We start from the raw sequence: 20,624 nt of genomic DNA on the forward strand, positions 1-20,624 counted from the left end.
GATCAATACGTTTTTGCTTTTGTCTCAATGTTGAATAAGTACAAATATAGACCTCTTCCAGCTGCTAGGCTAGGTTAAAGAGGCTTAATTATGAGACATTGTTCTGAATCTTTTGAAAATAGTTTAATGGACTCATTTCAGAACTAAAGTTTTTTTTTTTTTTTTTTTTTTTTTTTTTTTTTTTTACATTTCAGCACTGTAGAGACGCTTGTTTTTACTTTCCCTTTCACTTTCGAATTTAATTATAATGCGCAAGCTGTCAGTGATCATTTAAATGCTCTTTGTGAGGTTCAGGCTTTCTACAGCAGTACATATAAATAAAAATGCACTTACAAATAACAGATTAATTAATTGCATTGACAAATGACTATATGTACAAAGTATGAGAATATATTAGCATGTGTGATGCGCATAGAAAAGTGCACATGTAAGTGTCATTTTAAAAGACATTTGTATCCTATCAGTTATAATTGTAATTTGTTTTTAATAATTTGATTCTCATAAACCGTGCCCTGAATTAATTGCAGAGCCCAAAACAAAAGCGTAAACCAGACTCCGACAGAATTAATTTATTAACATCGTTTTCAACCTTTTTTATTTTTTATTTTTTTTACAGTGAAATTATGGAATTAAGCAGGAATGATTACAATTAGTTCATATATCATATTCCTTTTAATCTATAAAGCATTTAAAGCCGCTTTTCCACCACAGGAATTTTACCCAGGAACTAGGGTCTTTGGGTCGGTACTCGGTGTGCATCAGATGCGAAATTTAAAGCTGTGTTCGCTGGCTGGCGCTGAGCCAGAGACAGAGACACACGCGTTCGTGCAACGCTTCATGATAACCAATCAGAAACTATTCTGTTGCGCTCATGAATGCAATGGCCAATCAGAGACGTGGAGAAGAGTCATCACTGAAACGCGGTGTTTTGTTCTCTTGCTCGCTGACAGAATTATTTAGCGAATTCTCTCATCAGAAACAACAAAAAGTGCAGATGTGCGTACGAATGTAAGTAAGATATTCGTTTCATAATGTGAAGTGTTTCAGTGATTTGAATGGGAGTTTTTGAGAGTGCCTGAACTCTGGCTAGACTGAATGAAAATGTTCTTTGATAACGTTCTTTACTCTCTGTAAAATGAAAGTTTTAAAATAAGTTACTTACAATATTGTTATAAAAATTTACATTAAATGCAAATTCAGTCGTATTAAAAATATTTTATGGCATGAAAAGGCACTTAAATAAAAAGTCGGGTTTTTATGTGTAGTTAACAGATTACACTACTTTGCCCATCACCATTTATTGATCAAATAACAATCTATAAAGGTGCAAAACGCGTTCACTTACACATATTTGAGAATCGAGATATTTACTGATATATTAAGCATGTTTGGAATTGTTTTGAATAAAAAGGAAAATAAATAAATAAAACATAAGCATATATCAATTATACAGTGCTAAAAATCATTTTGATTGATCATTTCTGCGGCTATTATCTTCAATGAAAAATGAAAGTAAGCAGTGGAATTTAATATCCTATTTTGTTTTATTGTAAATATACAGTGAGGAAAATTGCAGTAGCCATAGTCAGCTGACTGGTGTCATCAAGCACGCTGCTGTTTGCAGAATTACCGGATTCGCGTCGTCGCGGAAATCACACTCCCGAGACTAATGCGTCTGAACTACCGAGGAGGATGCACGTCCAAAATCAGCGCACTTTGTATTGAGAAACACACACAGACCTACGTCACCAGACTATTTGCCAAATCTAACCCCGTACTTTAGACCGCGGTGGAAAAACAGAAAGCATTAGGTCTAGGGGGAAAAATAGTTAATAGGGAAAAAAGTTCTTGGTACAAATGTTCTGGGTAATTTCAGTGGAAATGTGGCATAAGTCTACCCTCGTCTATCTTTTCTCGAATTGACCGTAGACACGCCCACTGCTGTAAAGAAAATGAGTAGCCAAGTTTTTTTTCTTTCTTTCTTTGAAATATATTTTTTCCAGCAGGAGGAATATCAAGACCGCTAAAGATACCAGACGAAGAGCTGAAGAGTTTGAGACGCGAAGTTACAGCTGCAGACAGATGTTCTTTAGGAATTTAATATCTCTTAAACCTGCAAAAAGCATTAACTGTATTTGACTTAGACAGCAGATGTTTATGGTTTCTAACATGGAGCTGAAGTGGGCACTTCTTGTGGGTGAGTAGATTTGACTTCGACTTGTGTGGTGAATACACACTGTAAAACCTGACAAGTAAACGTAACTCAAACCGTTTGAGTAAACAGATTGCCTTGATTTAAACCCTGTAAGTTTTAAAACTTTGCATTCAAATAATCAAGTGATTAACTAAGTGCTGATTGATAATTAGTGATGAACAGCTGTTGTTAACAAACAGAATCACTGAAGAAAAGAGAAACACAAGAACTACTACAACTGACTTCAGACACAGACTTAAATGAAATCAACTGAAATAAAATACATGAAATCTCTCAAGATCTGATTAAACAACCCCACAAACAGCATCAGCAGCTCCACTTATTAATAACCAGACTGACTTTATTTCTGTCAGACGTCTACAGAAGATCTTATTGAGAATGAACTAAGGTTTAGATGTTGATTTATTGTTTCATTTGAAGTAACCATGTTAGAGATCAGTGTTTGCTTTAGTTGGGCTCTTGACCCTTGATTTCTGTCTTAGTCTTTTCTCTGGCTGTTATAACCGTGTGTTTCTAAAACACATTTGTTGTAACTCAAAAGCCCAGAAGAAATGCCATCAGGTGTTAACCTGTATCTAGGTGTAGGTGGATATACTTTATATTGGTGATGATAATCATCAATTATTGAACTGCTAGGAGTCTAATCTCTGATGAAATATGTGTTGTGTAATTTGATTGATTATAGTAAAAGTGATTCTAAGAGCCAGTGCTTCTGTAATAATCAGTTAATACAAAGACTTTCCAAACAGTGTGGTCTTCTACGGTGTCAAACAGTCACACACAGACATCAATAATCAGAATATGAACCTCAACAATGGTGACCATAAAAAAAAAAAAAAAAAAAAATGCTGCAGAGCATGCTGGGAGCCATGGATGAGTTTTGTACTACAATAGTACCCAGCATGCATTGCAGCATGTTTTTTTGTCACCATTGTTGAGGTTCATATTCTGATTATTGATGTCTGTGTCTGACCAACTACTGGGATGGAATACAAATGTATGTGTACAAAATGTTTATGAATCCATTTTTATATTAACTGATTATCACAGACTCTTAGGGTCACTTGTATTAGATCCACTTCTACTAATTACACATTTGTTTCCTCAGAGATTAGACTCTGTACAGATCAATATTTGTGAATAATAATGAATAATTATCATCACCTATATGAAGTATAACAGCCTACACCTAAGTACAGGTTAACACCTGATTATATTTATTCTGGGCTTTTGAGTTACAACAAATGTGTTTTAGAAACACACGGTTATAACAGCCAGAGAAAAGACTAAGACAGAAGTCAAGGGTCAAGAGCCCAACTAAAGCAAACACTGATCTCTAACATGGTTACTTCAAATGAAACAATAAATCAACATCTAAACCTTAGTTCATTCTCAATAAGATCTTCTGTAGACGTCTGACAGAAATAAAGTCAGTCTGGTTATTAATAAGTGGAGCTGGTGATGCTGTTTGTGGGGTTGTTTAATCAGATCTTGAGAGATTTCATGTATTTTATTTAAGTTGATTTCATCTAAGTCTGTGTCTGAAGTCAGTTGTAGTAGTTCTTGTGTTTCTCTTTTCTTCAGTGATTCTGTTTGTTAACAGCAGCTGTTCATCACTAATTCTCAATCAGCACCCAGTTAATCGCTTAATTACTTAATTGCAATGTACATCTTCTTTCAATGAACTCAACTGAATTAAGTTCAGAGTACTCGTAACTGTTAGTTTTTTCAACTTAAATGGTTTAAGGCAATCAGTTTCCTCAAATGGTTTGAGTTAACATAACTTGTCAGGTTTGAGTTAGGCTGTGTCTGAAGTCAGCTGTTGTTCCTTTCTCTCTTTTCTTCAGTAATTATGTTTGTTAACAGCAGGTGTTCATCACTAAAGCTCAATTAATCACTTAATCACTTAATTGCAATGTATATCTTCTTTCAGGGAACTCAACTGAATTAAGTTCAGAGTACTCATAACTGTTAGTTTTTTCAACTTAAATGGTTTAAGGCAATCGGTTTCCTTAAACGGTTTGAGTTAACATAACTTAAGGATATCTGTTTACTCAAACCGTTTGAGTTAAGTTTACTTGTCAGGTATTACAGTCAAGGCAATCAGTTTACTCAAACGATTTGAGTTAAGTTAACTTGTCGGGTTTTACAGTGCATTTGTGAAGTACTGAAGATGTGCAGATGTTCAGATCAAATATAGCCTATGTTTCAGAGACAGTTAGAAACTAACTGCGTTTCTTTTCTGAGTAACAAAGACTGCTTATGAAGCTCGACCAGCTGTTAAAAGTCTGAAACATGAACAATGCCTCTTTGTTTTGAACCAACAACCAGTACAGGACTGTTAATGATTAGAAAATGATTGTTAAATGTGTGATATCTATATATATATAGTTATTTTCTTCACACTCATATATAACTTATATGTATATGCCATTAATACATAAAACCACTAGAACAAAAGAAACCCACAAGTATGTCTGTCATGTTATGAAAGAAGAGGTTTTTGCAAATACTGTCGCTTCATATTGCCATCCGTTAAATGGAGCTTAAACCTTAAATACAATCATGCTATTAGCAAAAATTCAAGGTATTTATCCTCCAGCAATACTCACACTTTAAGATCACAGTCTAATAATGACATATGTCTGGAATGAAGCCACTTTTGAAATACAAGCCAAAAATTCGGAGTGTAATAAAGTTCACTCTGGAAGAATAAATGTGTAACACTTTAAATATTTTACTCACAGAACCTGCTTCAAATGCTCTCCCAGTTAAATATTTTATGTAAGTTGCTGAATAGATAAATATATTTTTAGTGTGTGTGTGTGTGTGTGTTGTAATGTCACTGCTACAAATAATATTTCCATATTTGTGTTTTCCTGCCTTATTTGTGGTGTAAACGCTTAGCTCAAATCAAACAAATACATTTCTAATATTTAATATATATGTGAAAATAAATGATAAAGCCACATTTATAAAGTGAAGTTGTTTACCTTACAGAGTTTCAGTTTCATTATGACCCAATTTCCATTGTGTGGCTTGCATGCTAGATGCTTTGAACTTTTTTGCTATGATTTCAGTTTATCTCTGTTTTTTCCTACTCTTCCCAGGTCTCTTTCTGCCAACATGCAGTGGTTGTGGCGTTGGATTTAAACGTGTTAAAAACACATGTGTTGGTAATTATGAGCTTGTGGTTTAACTGAACAGTGCAAAAGTGAAAGTCTGTCCTTTTGTGCTCTAAAAGAGGGAATTCTAGACCTGTAGTTCTAGTCTTACTACATTAAAATGCAGGTTTCCTTCCTGATTCCCGGCATGTGTCCATCTCTCACACAGATGTGGATGAGTGTGGGATTTTTCCGAGTGTGTGTGGTGATAATACTCAGTGTGTAAATGCATGGGGAAGTTACTCCTGCATCTGTGATGTAGGATTCAAAGAGATCTTCCCGTGTGAAGGTACAAGGCATTTAATTCAAAGGGAATTACAAAACAATGTAAAAGCATTTGATAATATTGCATTACACAATCTGGCTTAATTTATAATTAGATCATTTCTAATAAAACAATAATTCATGCCATATGCTGTCTTTCCCTCCGGTCAGATAAAAACAAGTGTCCCGAGGATGAATTTTCTGGATCTGGTGATATGGCGTTTCAGACCTCGACTGGCTCTGAAGCAGAATGTGAAGGTAGCTTTGTTTTTCTGGCCTATCAGTGTAATTTGACATATGTTTAACAAAATCTACAATGCAGTTTGCACTGTATGATGCTGATCAGATCAGATCAGCTGTATGTGCAATGTGTGTCTAATTATGTGCAATTACACATTAACAGAGACTGTTTTCCCATTTTCTCTCTCTCTCAGACATCAACGAGTGTTTGGATCCAAATGTTTGTGGCAGAAATGCAGACTGTTTCAATCATCCAGGCAGCTACAGCTGCAAATGTCACCAGGGTTACAGTAATTATGGCAACAACCAGACTAAATGCTTCGGTGAGAATTACAACAGTAGGGCAAACTATTATTTGCATCATTTTAAATGCACTGATATATTTTTGCAAATGAGAATTGTATGGAAGTTCATCAGTATTGTCTGTTTGCTTATGTTGCTCTTTCTTGCTGTTGTGCACAGAAATGGACTGTGATCAGTTTAAACCTGAGTCTGATGCAGACCACACACCAGAGAAGGTAGCATGTGGTCTTCTGCCTTTGATTAGTAGTAGTAGTATGCCCAGGGGACATCTCCACTTTTTCTTTTTTAGTTATGTCATGATAAAAAATTCTTAAAATAACAAACATTTAATGCTCTTTAATTGTTAATATCTGATATGCATTCTCATCTTATTGTAAAGACAAAACACTCTGTGAGCAACATTCTCAGATGTTATTTGTACATTATGTCTGTTCTCATAAAATGTTGATAGAATATGCTGTTAGAAAAAAACATTATTTGTGATTGTGTTATTGATATTTGCTGAATGTTAACATTATACAAGTGCTGCATTGTGAGTAAAGATTAAGAGGATGTTATTTTAACGTTGCATAAGCGTTGCAAATCACTGTTTTCAAATTTAAACAGGCACAGAGCAGCCTCATTCAGTCGTGTAAATATGCCAGTACAGGTGCTTCTCAATAAATTAGGATGTCGAGGAAAAGTTCATTTATTTCAGTAATTCAACTCAAATTATAAAACTTGTGTATTAAACAAATTAAATGCACACAGACAGAAGTAGTTTAAGTCTTTGGTTCTTTTAATTGTGATGATTTTGGCTCAAATTTAACAAAATCCCACCCATTAGAATACTTCATAACCCCCCCCCCCCCCCCCCCTTGAAAAAAAAAAACATTTTGTAAAATTGTTGGCTTGCTGGAAAGTATGTTCATTTACTGTACATGTACTCAATACTTGGTAGGGGCTCCTTTTGCTTTAATTACTGCCTCAGTTCAGCGTGGCATGGAGGTGATCAGTTTGTGGCTCTGCTGAGGTGGTCTGGAAGCCCAAGTTTCTTTGACAGTGGCCTTCAGCTCATCTTCATTGTTTGGTCTCTTGTTTCTCATCTTCCTCTTGACAATAGCCCATAGATTCTCTCTGGGGTTCAGGTCTAGTGAGTTTGCTGGCCAGTCAAGCACACCAACACCATGGTCATTTAACCAACTATTGGTGCTTTTGGCAGTGTGGGCAGGTGCCAAATCCTGCTGGAAAATGACATCAGCATCTTCAGAAAGCTGGTGAGCAGAAGGAAGCATGTGCAAGTGCTCCAAGATTTCTTGGTAAATGGGTGCAGTGAATTTGGTTTTCAAGAAATACATTGGACTAACACCAGCAGATGACATGACACCCCAAATCATCACAGACTGTGGAAACTTAACACTGGACATCAAGAAACTTGGACTATGAGCTTCTCCACCCTTCCTCCAGACTCTAGGACCTTGGTTTCCAAATTAAATTTTGCTCTCATCTGAAAAGAGGACTTTGGACCAATGGCAACAATCCAGTTCTTCTTCTCCTTAACCCAGGTAAGACGCCTCTGAAGTTGTCTGTAGTTCAGGAGTGACTTAACAAGAGGAATATGACAACTGTAGACAAATTCCTAGACACGTCTGTGTGTGTCGGCTCTTGATGCCTTGACCCCAGCCTCAGTCCATTGCTTGTGAAGTTCACTCAAATTCTTGAATCCAGTTTGCTTGACAATCCTCATAAGGCTGCGGTTCTCTCGGTTGGTTGTGCATCTTTTTCTTCCACACTTTTTCGTTGCACTCAACTTTCTGTTAACATGCTTGGATACAGCACTCTGTGAACAGCCAGCTTATTGGCAATTAATTTTTGTGACTTACCCTCCTTGTGAAGGGTGTCAATGATTGTCAGAGACCACTCTGAAGGCTCAGGAAACCTTTGCAGGTGTTTTGAGTTGATAAGCGGATTGGCATGTCATCATATTCTAATTTGATGAGATGTGAATTGGTGGGTTTTTGTTAAACCTGAGCCAAAATCATCACAATTAAAAGAACCAAAAACTTTTAACTACTTCAGTCTGTGTGCATTTAATTTATTTAATACATGAGTTTCACAATTTGAGCTGAATTACTGAAATAAATGAACTTTTCATTGACATTCTTATTTATTGAGAAGCACCTGTAGACTTCCATGTATTTTATTCTAGTTAAAGTATTTGATGTCACTGTTGAAGAACAGCTGTGAGTCTCTGAATGATCCACGCAGAGAACATTCCACTGGAGAGAAATTACTGGAGGTGAAACACACATTGTACGATATAGTATTTATTCAGATTGTAGTTTGTGATAATGTACTCGCCCATTGATGAATGAACGTCTCTGATTTATTCCAAAGAATGTGTGCAATTCCACCAATGAGCTGCTGTCTGAAGGAAACATTGCTGATAGTGAGACGCTGAATCAGTTTCTGGACACGGTGGAGAACAGCATGCGTCTGATTGGACCTCAGCTGAAAGAGCCTGTGACCAGGATGGAGACGCACAACACCTGTGAGAAACCACATGCATTACAGTTCAGACACAGTCAGGCTGTGTTACTGAATACTGAAAATAAGGCATATTTATTATTCAGAGGGATTTACACGCACATTCAGGTTTAATGGTGCTTAATTAAGACTTCAATCAGTTGTTCTGTATGTCCTAAATATTGTGGAAACATAATTTTCTGTAAAGTTGCTTTGTAACGATTTGTATTGTAAAAAGCTCTATACAAATAAACTTGAATTGAATTGAATTGAATGTCCATGTGATTGACAGTTGCTGAGGTTGCAGTCATGCAGGGTCAGACTCCGCCCAGTGGGCGTGTCACTCTGAGCACAGACTCCGCCCTCTTCAGCACCAGCTGGGAAGCTGTTGTAGGCAAATCATATCCAGGTACAACTAAAACCAGTGCACATATATGATGGTACCAACTAGGGGTGTAACGGTTCACAAAATTCACGGTTCGGTTCGATACGATACACTGATGTCACGGTTCGGTTGGGTTCGGTTCGTTACGTTTTAGATACAGCAAAATGTAAAAACATCTCAACTTTTCAGAATGCCGCAAGCGCACCGCGGGTCATGTGACAAGAACTAACCAATCAGCTTCATCCTTTCCCGTAACAACGTTGAGAGCTCAGCCAAGATGAAGGATCAGCTGATCATAGTTGTATATGGATTGCAATTTTGAAATAAATTTAGTAGCAGAGCTACTGCAAGCGATTTTTAGAGCTGCAAATCCATTTATCCTTCGCTGAAATTTCCGCGTCTCATGGAGAGAGCACGTCATTGTTGCTTAGCAAAGACAGACGCCTCATGAGCGCTTCTGCCCAAGCGCTTTGGAAAGGAGAAAGACGCGCTTAGCGTTTTCCATGCGTTTTTAGGCACGATATGTGAACGGCCCCTAAGGCGCTCGCTCACTCAGCACGCGCTGAAGGCTCGTTGCAAAATGTCGAATGCCTTTAACAGACCAGAAATATAAGATCCTAAAATAACCAACAGGTCTGGTGTTTGGGTTGGATTCCCTGTAAGCTATAGTTTCTAAATGCTGCAGGGATAGTTTGCTGCGTGCATGTTTCTCCTTTTTTTCGTCTTTTCCCAGATAGTACTGACGCATATATCATAGATATTCACGCTGGTGTTTTTTTTTTTTTTTTTTGTATTCCCGCTGGTGTACCCTGTCATGTTGCAGATGCGACATACCGTTGTTTTTTTATCCACCACTCTCTTGCCATCACCATTATAGCTTAAAGGGAATCCAAAGTGCACCCAAACACCAGACCTGTTGGTTATTGGAGGATCTTCTCATTTCTAGTCTGTTAAACGCATTGGCTATTTTGCAACGAGCCTTCAGCGCGTACTGAGTGAGCGAGCGCCTGCTGAGTAGCCTAACATAAACATATAAGATGGTGTTTTTTTCTTCTTCGGGAGTGTCAGGGGCGTTGCCTGTTACGTTGTTTGGGTTATTGGGCTACCTTGTTGAACGCATATCATTATATTTCTCTCTCTCTCTTTTTTTTTTTTTTCAAATATAATTAATTACTCCAACGAACCGTTCGGTATACATAATGCGTACCGCGTACCGAACCGAAAGCGTCGTACCGAACGGTTCAATACGAATACGCGTATCGTTACACCCCTAGTACCAACGAAACCATCAGTATTTTCACGAAATGTGAATGTTCTCTTGTTTACAGGTTTTGCGTTCGCGGCTCTGGTCAGTTATAACGATCTCAACTCATTTAGTGATCTGCTCCACAAGATGAGCAATGAGAGATCAGATGATAAAGAGAGAAGTGTCACTTATCAACTCAACTCTAAAGTGGTGACGGCCGTCGTCAGTAATGCAGAAACCAAGCATCTGTCAGAGTCGGTGACGCTCGTCTTTAGACACGTGGAGGTGAAGATACTGACAGATCAGCTAATGACCAGCACAAGATCTCACTGGAGACACACACATTTCATTTACAGAAAATCAATCTGTTTTCTGAACTGTCAATCAATCTTCTTCTTCAGGAGAGGGCGGAGTCTGAGGGCGTGGCTTACTCCTGTGTGTACTGGGATGAGGCTGAGGGGGCATGGTCTGAGGAGGGCTGTGAGAGGTCGTGGTCTAACAGCACTCATACAGTGTGTTACTGGTCTCATTTCAGTAGTTTCGCTGTGCTCATGGCTCTCTATCCTGTCCAGGTACATGCAAACCTGAGATTTCACATTTTTCATTTGGATTTTAGATTAAATTAAATGACATTATTTTTACTTCCTCTCCTCCAGGACGCATTTGATTTGGTGTTGATCACGCGTGTGGGTTTAGTTCTGTCTCTGGTCTGTTTGTTTCTCTGTATCCTGACATTCCTGTTCTGCCGCTCCATCCAAGGAACCCGAACCAGCATTCATCTCCATCTGAGCATCTGTCTCTTCATCGCAGACCTCGTCTTCCTCTGTGGGATCTCCATGACTCACAATCAGGTGTGTTTGAATAAGAAAAGTGTTTAGACATTATTCTGACAATATCAAAAGATGGCTCATTGAATACCAAGAAAGATGACCTTTATAATGAAAAACGTGGTGATAAAGCATTTCTCATTCATAAATTGCTAGTAATTTTCACAAAAAGTACATTTTGAAGTAGACAGACTGAAGTAATATTTCCTTGTAAAACATATTTCACTAATCTTTGTTTTTATAAAACATAATTTTGTATGTGTATGGGTGGTAGAGTGGAGGTGGATCAGGGGAGGGAAGACAGGCCACTTCAGTGAGGTGGAAGTGGGGAAGGAAACAAGGCAGTGCAGGGCACCAATATGAAGCCAGCAATGCAGGTAATTAGTGTGGAGCCAACAAGGCAGGTGGCCAGAGCGGAGTCAAAGACCACAAAGGAGGGTAGAGCAGATGGAGCAGGAGACCACATGAATAGAGGAAGAGAACATCAGGGTGTAACATATGGGAAAGAAGACCACCAGGACAGAGCAAATGGAGCAGGAGATTTCTAGGGCAGACCAGATGCAAATCAAGCCCATCAAGATTGAGCAGGAAATCACCACAGTGGAGTTGGAGACCATGATGGAGCAGAGAACAAATGAGGAAAAAGGGGTGGATCTAGTTTCCTCAGTGGGACTAGTGGAGCAGAAGCCCATGCTGGAGCAGGGAGTTCAGAGAGTCCACGGACAGCTTTAGTGGCCGTGACAGGAAACACAGAGTTCAAATAATGCCTTCATGATCATTACAGGGAGCACAGAAGATTCACAGTAGGCTTCCTTGTCCATTACTGGACAGTGAGAGGTTTTAAGCAAATCCACTGCATAGACCTTGTTAACAATACAGTCATAGGCACAAATCATCATTAAAGAAGCATCCTGATGTATCCTACTCGTCAAGGACAAGGAACTGTATGAGTTTTCTGAAAGAAATCAATCCACAATCTTACTTGTATTGAAGCCTGGCCAGTGGAGGACTGGCTCTCGACTGAGCCTGGATTCTCCTAAAGTTTGTTTCTCCATTTCTGTCACTGATGGAGTTTGTATTCCTTGCCAGTGTCACCTTGTGGCTTGCTTATAGTTGGGGGTATCTAATATTTGGCACACTTGAACCTGATTTGATTAACTAGTTTCGACATTACCTTAAAGAATGAAAGAAGTCAAAAAAGAAAATGCAAGCAATCCTGAGGATGACCTGATGTGTGTTTCTCTCTCAGGTAGCGTGTGCAATTGTGGCCGGTCTGCTTCATTTCTTCTTCTTGTCTGCGTTCTGCTGGATGCTGCTGGAGGGGGTTCAGCTCTACCGGATGGTTGTGCTGGTGTTTCACACCACATTAAAACACCTCTACATGTATTTGGTCGGATACGGAGTCCCTCTCGTCATCGTCACCATCTCTGCCATCGCCTTCCCAGCAGGATATAGGACCAGTAGACAGTGAGTTTCTGGAATTGGTAAAATACGCTTAGAAAAAATATATGATCAGTAAATTGGCTAATAATCATGCACACAGCTCGCTGTATATAATATAGAGTATATAATAAAGACTCAACTATAAAGCTCTATATGCTAGAGTACTTCTTAAAGTTTTGACAGTTATGAATACTGATATTCAGAAATGTACCAGAAGTATTGACGTCTCATCTTAGGTGCAAACACGTGATTTAAATTAGGGTACATATCTGTGATATATAAACTAAAGCCTGTAGAAAAATGTCCCCAGAGTTTTGTCTGAATAAGAAATACGTTTTCAAAGGAATTATGAAAGGGAAAGAGGGATGAACTTGTGATTAATTTATCATTCTAACATGTTCCAGCTGTTGGCTCTCACTTGATCGCTACTTCATCTTGAGTTTTTTCGCACCCGTCTGCATCATTGTGATCCTCAATGGTTTTGTCTTCATCATCACTGTGTGGAAACTGGCTAAAAAGTTCTCCAGTCTCAATCCAGACCTCTCCAAACTCAACCAGATCAGGTGTGCGATCTTGTATTGTATTGAACAGATTCAGTCATTCTTGATTTGACTTCTGTCAGTGGTTTTGATTAAGTATATTTGGTGTGTAGGAGTTTCACGGTGACCGCTGTGGCTCAGTTGTGTGTTCTCGGAGGAACGTGGGTCTTTGGCTTCTTCCTCTTCAAGGAGGAAGGGACTGAAGTGATGTTGTACCTCTTCATCATCCTCAACACTCTCCAGGGGGCGCTCATCTTCCTCATGCACTGCCTGCTGTCCAAACAGGTACTTACACATGCAACATAACAGAAAAACCATTAAGAATTTACTTACACATTAAACATTAGGTAGCAGTGGCTTGTTTTAGACTTCCAGTATCATCTTGCTGGATTTCAGTGATTTGTAGGGACAGTTAAACCCCCCGAATTGAAAATGAAATCCGTTTATGTTGCTCTGGTGTTCATTTGCCATTGATGAGATTTTTATTTAAGAATACTTGTGGCAGCATATAGTAACTTCAAGTCTTCAAGATTCAAATAAATGATGCAAAATGATCACAAAATGATCCCATGCAATTTGTCCCACATATATAAAGTGCTCAGAAATAGTGGTTGACATCACAAAGGGCCAAAAAACAAACAAACAAACAAAAAGATTATACATATACATGTTTTTAAAATTAAATTATGTAATATCATATATATCAGCTTAATATCGGCCACCAGCCACCTTGCTTCCTACACAGCAAAATCCCCAGTGTTAATTTAACACTCTTGAGTGTGGACTCATATAAACACTAAGCAATGTTAAAAGTAACACTGAAGCAGAGTTGAAGTTAATGAGATAATTAAGAAGTTAATTGAGTTATGATTGACCATTATTGAAGACACCTGATGTTAACGAACAGAATCACCAACTGAGAAAATCACAATTTGTGTGTCACCATTATAGTGTTCAGTGTTTGCTTTAGTTGGGATCTTGACCCTTCAGTTATTAACTTTAGATTTTATGTGGCTGTGGTGACTGAATTATGTCATACAGACAGACCACAGCGAAGGCAATCATGTGTGCCATTGATTGTGGTTTGAGCTATTTGTTATAGAGTGACCTGAATGCCTGAGTTTAGGTTTCTTTACTGCATACATAAATTAAGTGAAAAAGAGAAGTAAGCAACCCAGCATTTCTGACATAGTATGACATGTTTTTAATAGTTAGTTCTACGTAAAAAAAGAAGTCTTTTGTTTAGACACACAGACATCAGGAATCAGCGTGAGCATCACAACAACGGTGACCATCAAAAAAGCATTTTGTAGCCAATAAAAACTCATCCATGGCTCCCATCATGCATTGCGGCATGAATAAATTATGAGCTGAACTGTCTTTTTAACTTTTTATTCTAACTATATTTTATTTTTGCTGTTTTTATGTTAATTTTTTGTATCTAGTTTTGTGATGTTCAGAGTTGGTCTGTTAAAATTAAAATTCTTTAATAAAAAAAAAAAATTCAGAATCACTTGCAAGAGATACCTACAAAATGTATAGAAAATACAGATTTTTTCATTGTGGAATCAAAGCTGTGACAATCAGTAATGGAAATTTTACTTTGAGAAAAGAATGTAAATGAGTTCAGTGACTCGTGTCAAACAACGATCACATTAAAACATAATCATCAACACGCGATGATTTTTGCTATTGGTTTGACAAACAAACTTTAAAAGTAAAAAGTTACAAGCCAAAATCCCACCTAAAGCAAACACTGACCACTATAATGGTGACACACAAATTGTGATTTTTCTCGTTTGTGATTCTGCTTGTTAACATCAGGTGTCTTCAATAATGCTTAATCATAACTCAATTAACTTCTTAATTATCTCATTAACTTCAACTCTGCTTCAGTGTTACTTTTAACACTGCTTCAGTGTTTATATGAGTCCACACTCAGAGTGTTAAATTAACATTGGGGATTTTGCTGTGTAAGATATTGGTATTAGCATCAGTCATCTAAATCCACGTCTTTGACCACTATTTTGAATGCATGCAAATGGAGTTGCCAGAAACTGTAATTTCTGTAAATATCTACAAACATAATAGGCTGTTTTCTTGTTTAAGAAGAGTCCGAAACTTAGTGCTCCTCAAGTCAAATATCATTTATTTTGCCTGTTGCCCCCTTCAGGTCAGGATGGAGTATTACAATCTGTTTGTCCGAATGTGTCCACACAAGAAGAAACCCAAACGCAGAACCAGTACCAGCCAGACCAACAGCAGTCAGGTACGTTAGTCTGTGTTTGAGTGTTTTGGACATTAAAGCAGCATTTTTGGGTTCAGTTTCTTCATTCTTCCTTTGACTTTTACAGAAACCTCTGCGGAGCGACGGAAGCACAGCAGAGTCACAGATGTAAAGCACTTGTCATGGGCTGAAAAGACACATAGAGACTTTCTGTGTCAAATGAAGTCTTTTCACAAGCTTTAATTCAACAGTACACTTTCACAGACATCATCTGATGAATACTGCTGATGCTTGTTCAACACACGGGATATGCATCATCTGTTACTGGAGACGGAGATATATAAAGGAAAAAATATATTAAAACAAGTTGAGTGATTCTGACAGTGTTAAGGCCAGCAGAGAAGGATGACCTCTGCAGACTGTTGTTTTATAATGATAACTGTTGCATTGTGTTGAGGGAGAGCATCGTTTTATTATTTTTATTATACCAGTTAATGAAGTCATTCTTTAGAAGCGATGTCAAAACATCTTTATATTTTAGCTCATGAGGATTTCTAACATGAGTTTTTTCTCTTGTTTCTGCCTCCATTATACAGAAATGTAATGACTGTTGCAACCAAAAGTGATATGTATGTTTATATTTCATTACATTGGTAAAGATTTCTTTTTATATGCAATTTTCTACATGCAAACTAAAATTAATTCATTTTAATGAGTGAAAGAGGAATGAATGGGCATATAAATGAATAATTGTCATGTTATATATTAATATAACTAAAAACTTTTTATCATTCTAAATTAATTTGAAGATTGATATTTATACACTGTATTTGCTCTCTCTGTATAGTCTTAGCATGTTGATGAGGAAACAAGTGCAGAAAGTGCTGGAAAGTGGACATGTTGAGGAGCTGACACAAGCAGAGGAAACAAGTGGTCAGCTTATTATTCTGTGTTGCGCCTCCCCCTTCAGATCTGAGAGAGTATTGCGAGAATATGAGCACATGAAGAGAAAATCAGCCCAATAACAATCAGGTAAATCAGAATCAGAATGAGCAGATGACTCAAAACTGGATTCTATTATTATGTATAACTTGACACCTCTTTTTTTATCTTTTGGATATGTTATTGCACATCAGCAATATAATTGAAAATAAATAAAAAAGAATTATATATTTCTATGGTGAAATTTTAGTACATTTTCTGAATCGTTTAAAAATAGTTTGAACTTGACAGTAACTATAAGAACTTAGATTTCTTAAACATTTGAGGGCTGACTGTTTAATGAATATGACGCAATGAAGCAGAAGTTTTACAAGCTGTCACTTGTTTCAGATGAGAAAATATTTTTACAGTGCTAAATGTTTTTGAATGATACGGTTGAATAAAGGATCATTACAATGTCAAATATCGAGGGTGTGAAAAAGATCATTTTGTTTAAATTAGACACAAACACACACACACACATATATATACATACAGGCTCTATACATATATATATATATATATATATATATATATATATATATATATATATATATATATAAACTTCACTGACATCTGATATATAGTATATATATATATATATATAACAAATAACAATATATTACCAGTTCAAGCGTCAAACAAAACCAGCAGACTGTAATGGCATGTTATGGCCACGGTGGGGCACTGAAGATGTTTGAGTGCAGAGTGATTACGAAGAAGAAGTGGAATAAAAAGTTATCTGTTTACATCCTGATAGTTGTGTCCTTGAATACAAAGTTATAGAGGAACAATACATGGTGTCAGAGGCGAATTACCCATGACAGACAGAGTCTAGTGGCACAGACAAGAAGTCGGAGCAGCTTTAATGGTGTGTAGAGTGAAAACGCTGGACCTGTAGAGCAATAAAAAGAGCGAGTCGGCGAGAGCCATAACAGCTAGCGGCAAGCTAAAAGCACACAGGATGGACCACATATTCACTATCACACCACCGGGATCATTCAACTTTGAGCCAAGCTCGTGGCCTGCATGGATCAAAAGGTTTGAACGCTTCAGAATGGCGTCTGGACTGAAAGAAAAAGACGGCGCATACCAGGTGAATTCTCTCATCTATACAATGGGGGATAAGGCTGACGATATTCTGAGCTTGATGCAGTTGACAGATGAGAAATAAAAGGACTTTGACGAGGTAAAAAAAAAGCCTTTGATGAACATTTTGTAGGAGTACATAATGTAATTTACTAACAAGCCAAGTTCAATAAACGATGTCAAGACGTCGGCGAATCTGCAGAAAACTTTATCACAGCAGTGCACAAGTTAGCTGAACATTGTAAATATGGCGTCTTACGTGAGGAAATGATTCGAGATAGAATTGTTGTCGGCATACGTGATGCTAAATTGTCTGAAAAACTTCAGCTCAACCCAAAGTTGGATTTAGCTACAGCTATAGTTCAAGTGAGGCAGCACGAGGAAGTGAAAAAGCAACAAGCTGTTCTGCGGTCAGCTGATTCACCAGGACAAATGGATGCACTGTCTCATAAAAATAAAAGTCTGGCTCATAGGAAAAAATCTTTCCAACGCGGAAGCTATTCTCAGCCTCAGCCTACCTCATCAAAGCCAAAACAGTGTGGGAAGTGTGGTAAAACCCCAAAACATTCATGGACTGAATGCACAGCAAAAGACGTTGAGTGTAGAAAATGTGTGCAGATCAGCTCAAAAGATGGATTCAATTGAAGTGGATGAGGCGGCTTATCTGGGTGTGGTTGACTATCTACAGTCATCCACATGGACTGAAATACTCACCATAAATGGCAGCCCGTTATGCTTTAAAGTATCACAGTTGCGTCTGTGACGGCTATCCCAGAAACAGAATTCAAACAGGATAGATATGGCAGACACTCAGCGGCGTGCAGACCCCTGCTGGGCCCCGCCAACCAACCTCTGGACGTAAAAGGGATAGTGCATGCGGTCATTCAGAGAGGGGACAGAAAGATTGAGGAGGAGGTGTTCATCGTCAAGGACCTGACCATACCCTTATTGGGTCTCCCAGCTATCCGCAGACTGCAGATGATCCCTCAGCTCAATAGCATTGATGATGCAGAAAAACACTTTCCCTCCACTTACCCCGAGGTATTTGAAGGGCTGGGTATCCTAAAAGGGTAGTATAAAATTAAGCTGAGAGACAACGCGGCACCCCATGCCCTCTCGGCCCCACGGCGTGTGGCCATTCCTCTCCGGGCCAAAGTCAAAGAGGAACTAAACCGTATGGAGAAGATGGGGGTCATAGCTCCGGTTAAAGAACCGACTAAATGGTGTGCGGGCATGGTCCCCATAGTGAAAACGTCTGGGAAAATTCGTATTTGCGTGGATTTAACCCGTCTGAACGAGAGCGTCATCAGAGAGAGACACATCTTACCGGCAGTGGATGAGACACTGGCCAAGCTGGATGGAGCCAGAGTCTTCACGAAGCTTGATGCAACATCAGGCTTCTGGCAGGTCCCACTCCACAAAGACTCCATGCTGTTAACTACGTTCATCACACCAGAAGGGCGCTTTTACTTCAAAAGGTTACCTTTTGGTATGTCATCGGCAACCGAACATTTTCAAAAGAGGATTTCTCAACTGATTGATGGTGTTGACGGAGTCCTATGTCACGCTGATGATGTCCTGGTCATAGGGAAAGACCAGGCAGAGCACGACGACAGACTGCACAGGGTGCTACAGAAATTCAGAGAGGCTGGGCTCACTCTAAATGAGAAATGCCAGTTTGCCCTGACAGAGATCCGTTTCCTGGGTCATGTCATAAATTCTCAGGGCATCAGAGCTGATCCAGGAAAAATAAAGGCAATCCTGGAGATGCCAGAGCCAAAGAATGTGGCGGATGTTCACCGTTTCATGGGCATGGTGAACTTTGTAGGCAAATTTTCGCGACGACTGCCAGATCTGACAAAGCCCAATCGTGACCTGTTGAAGACGGAGAACAGGTGGACATGGGGAGCCCCCCAACAGAAAGCATTCCTGGAGACAAAAAAGGAATTGGGATCAGAGACTGTGTTAGCCCAGTACAGCCCAAATCACGAAACCATGGTATCGGCGGATGCTTCGTCATATGGACTCAGAGGTGTTCTGACACAAAAACAGACAGATGGAGAGTGGAAACCCGTCGTCTTCATTTCTAGAAGTCTGAGCAAAGCCGAATCAAGATATGCCCAGATAGAAAAGGAGGCTTTGGCTGTGACCTTGGCATGCGAGCGCTTGCGTGGATACGTGAGTGGACTGGACTTTACCATAAGAACTGATCACAAGCCACTCATAACACTTCTGAAATCTAGAGCACTAGATGACCTCCCGCCGAGGATTATCAGATTCAGACTCAGGCTGCTCAGATTTAACTTTAACATTATCCATGTTCCAGGTAAAAATCTGATAACAGCTGACGCCCTGTCCAGAGCACCTCTTCCAACCGCAGCCACAGAGGCAGAGCAAGACCTGGAAATAGAATGCAAAGCTTACCTGGACAGCATAGTTGAAAGCCTGCCAGCCACACCAACAAAGATGGAACAGATTAACAGTGCACAAACGTCAGATAACACCTGCAAACATCTCAGCCGATACATTGCAAATGGATGGCCGGGACACAGACGAGATGTGCATGAGCAGCTGCTGCCCTACTGGCCCAATAGGTCAGTTTTGCATGAAGGATGAGGACTGCTTATGAAAGGAGAGAGATTTATAATCCCTGAGTGCATGAGAACTGACATCCTGCAGTGACTGCACCAGGGACATCAAGGTATCAACAAATGCCTAGCCATGGCCAGAGAATCAGTCTGGTGGCCAGGTATCACGTCTGCTGTAAAGCAAATGGTCGAGAGATGTGAAGCTCAAACACCAGTCGAGCCTCTGCTCACAACAGAACTACCAAACAGACCATGTCAGAGGGTTGCTGCTGATCTCTTCCAATGGCGGAATGGGAACTATTTAGTTGTGATAGACTACTTCTCTCGCTATATTGAAGTTTGTTCCCTACTTGGCAGCACATCAGCAAAACAGACTATTGCCAGACTTAAAGCTGTGTTTGCCAGATATGGATGCCCAGAAGTGCTCGTCACGGACAATGGTCCACAATTCTCCTGTCACGATTTCACTCAGTTTGCACATGTGCCCATGTGACAAGCAGCCCCCGTTACCCCCGCAGCAATGGGGAGGCTGAACGGGCCGTTAGAACAGTTAAGTCTCTCTTAGTGAAAGAGGGAGATTTTCACAAAGCTCTGCTGGCCTACAGGGC

At 39.1% G+C, this 20,624-nt stretch overlaps 1 protein-coding gene across 1 annotated transcript; it reads left to right on the forward strand.

Annotated features, from left to right (window-relative positions):
- Positions 1-1,658: 1,658 nt before the first annotated feature.
- On the forward strand, positions 1,659-16,767 carry LOC127949433 (adhesion G protein-coupled receptor E5). The gene is made up of 17 exons (XM_052546729.1): positions 1,659-2,197; positions 5,326-5,391; positions 5,549-5,668; positions 5,815-5,901; positions 6,078-6,206; positions 6,346-6,401; positions 8,375-8,464; positions 8,563-8,716; positions 8,984-9,100; positions 10,405-10,607; positions 10,724-10,894; positions 10,979-11,173; positions 12,399-12,616; positions 12,997-13,155; positions 13,245-13,416; positions 15,305-15,400; positions 15,486-16,767. Exons 1-17 carry the CDS (start codon positions 2,152-2,154, stop codon positions 15,528-15,530), a joined length of 2,124 nt encoding a protein of 707 aa, XP_052402689.1. The 5' UTR covers positions 1,659-2,151; the 3' UTR covers positions 15,531-16,767.
- Positions 16,768-20,624: the final 3,857 nt, after the last annotated feature.

The sequence above is a fragment of the Carassius gibelio genome, chromosome B1 (genome assembly GCF_023724105.1).
Source record: "Carassius gibelio isolate Cgi1373 ecotype wild population from Czech Republic chromosome B1, carGib1.2-hapl.c, whole genome shotgun sequence".
Classification (NCBI taxonomy): Eukaryota; Metazoa; Chordata; class Actinopteri; order Cypriniformes; family Cyprinidae; genus Carassius; species Carassius gibelio.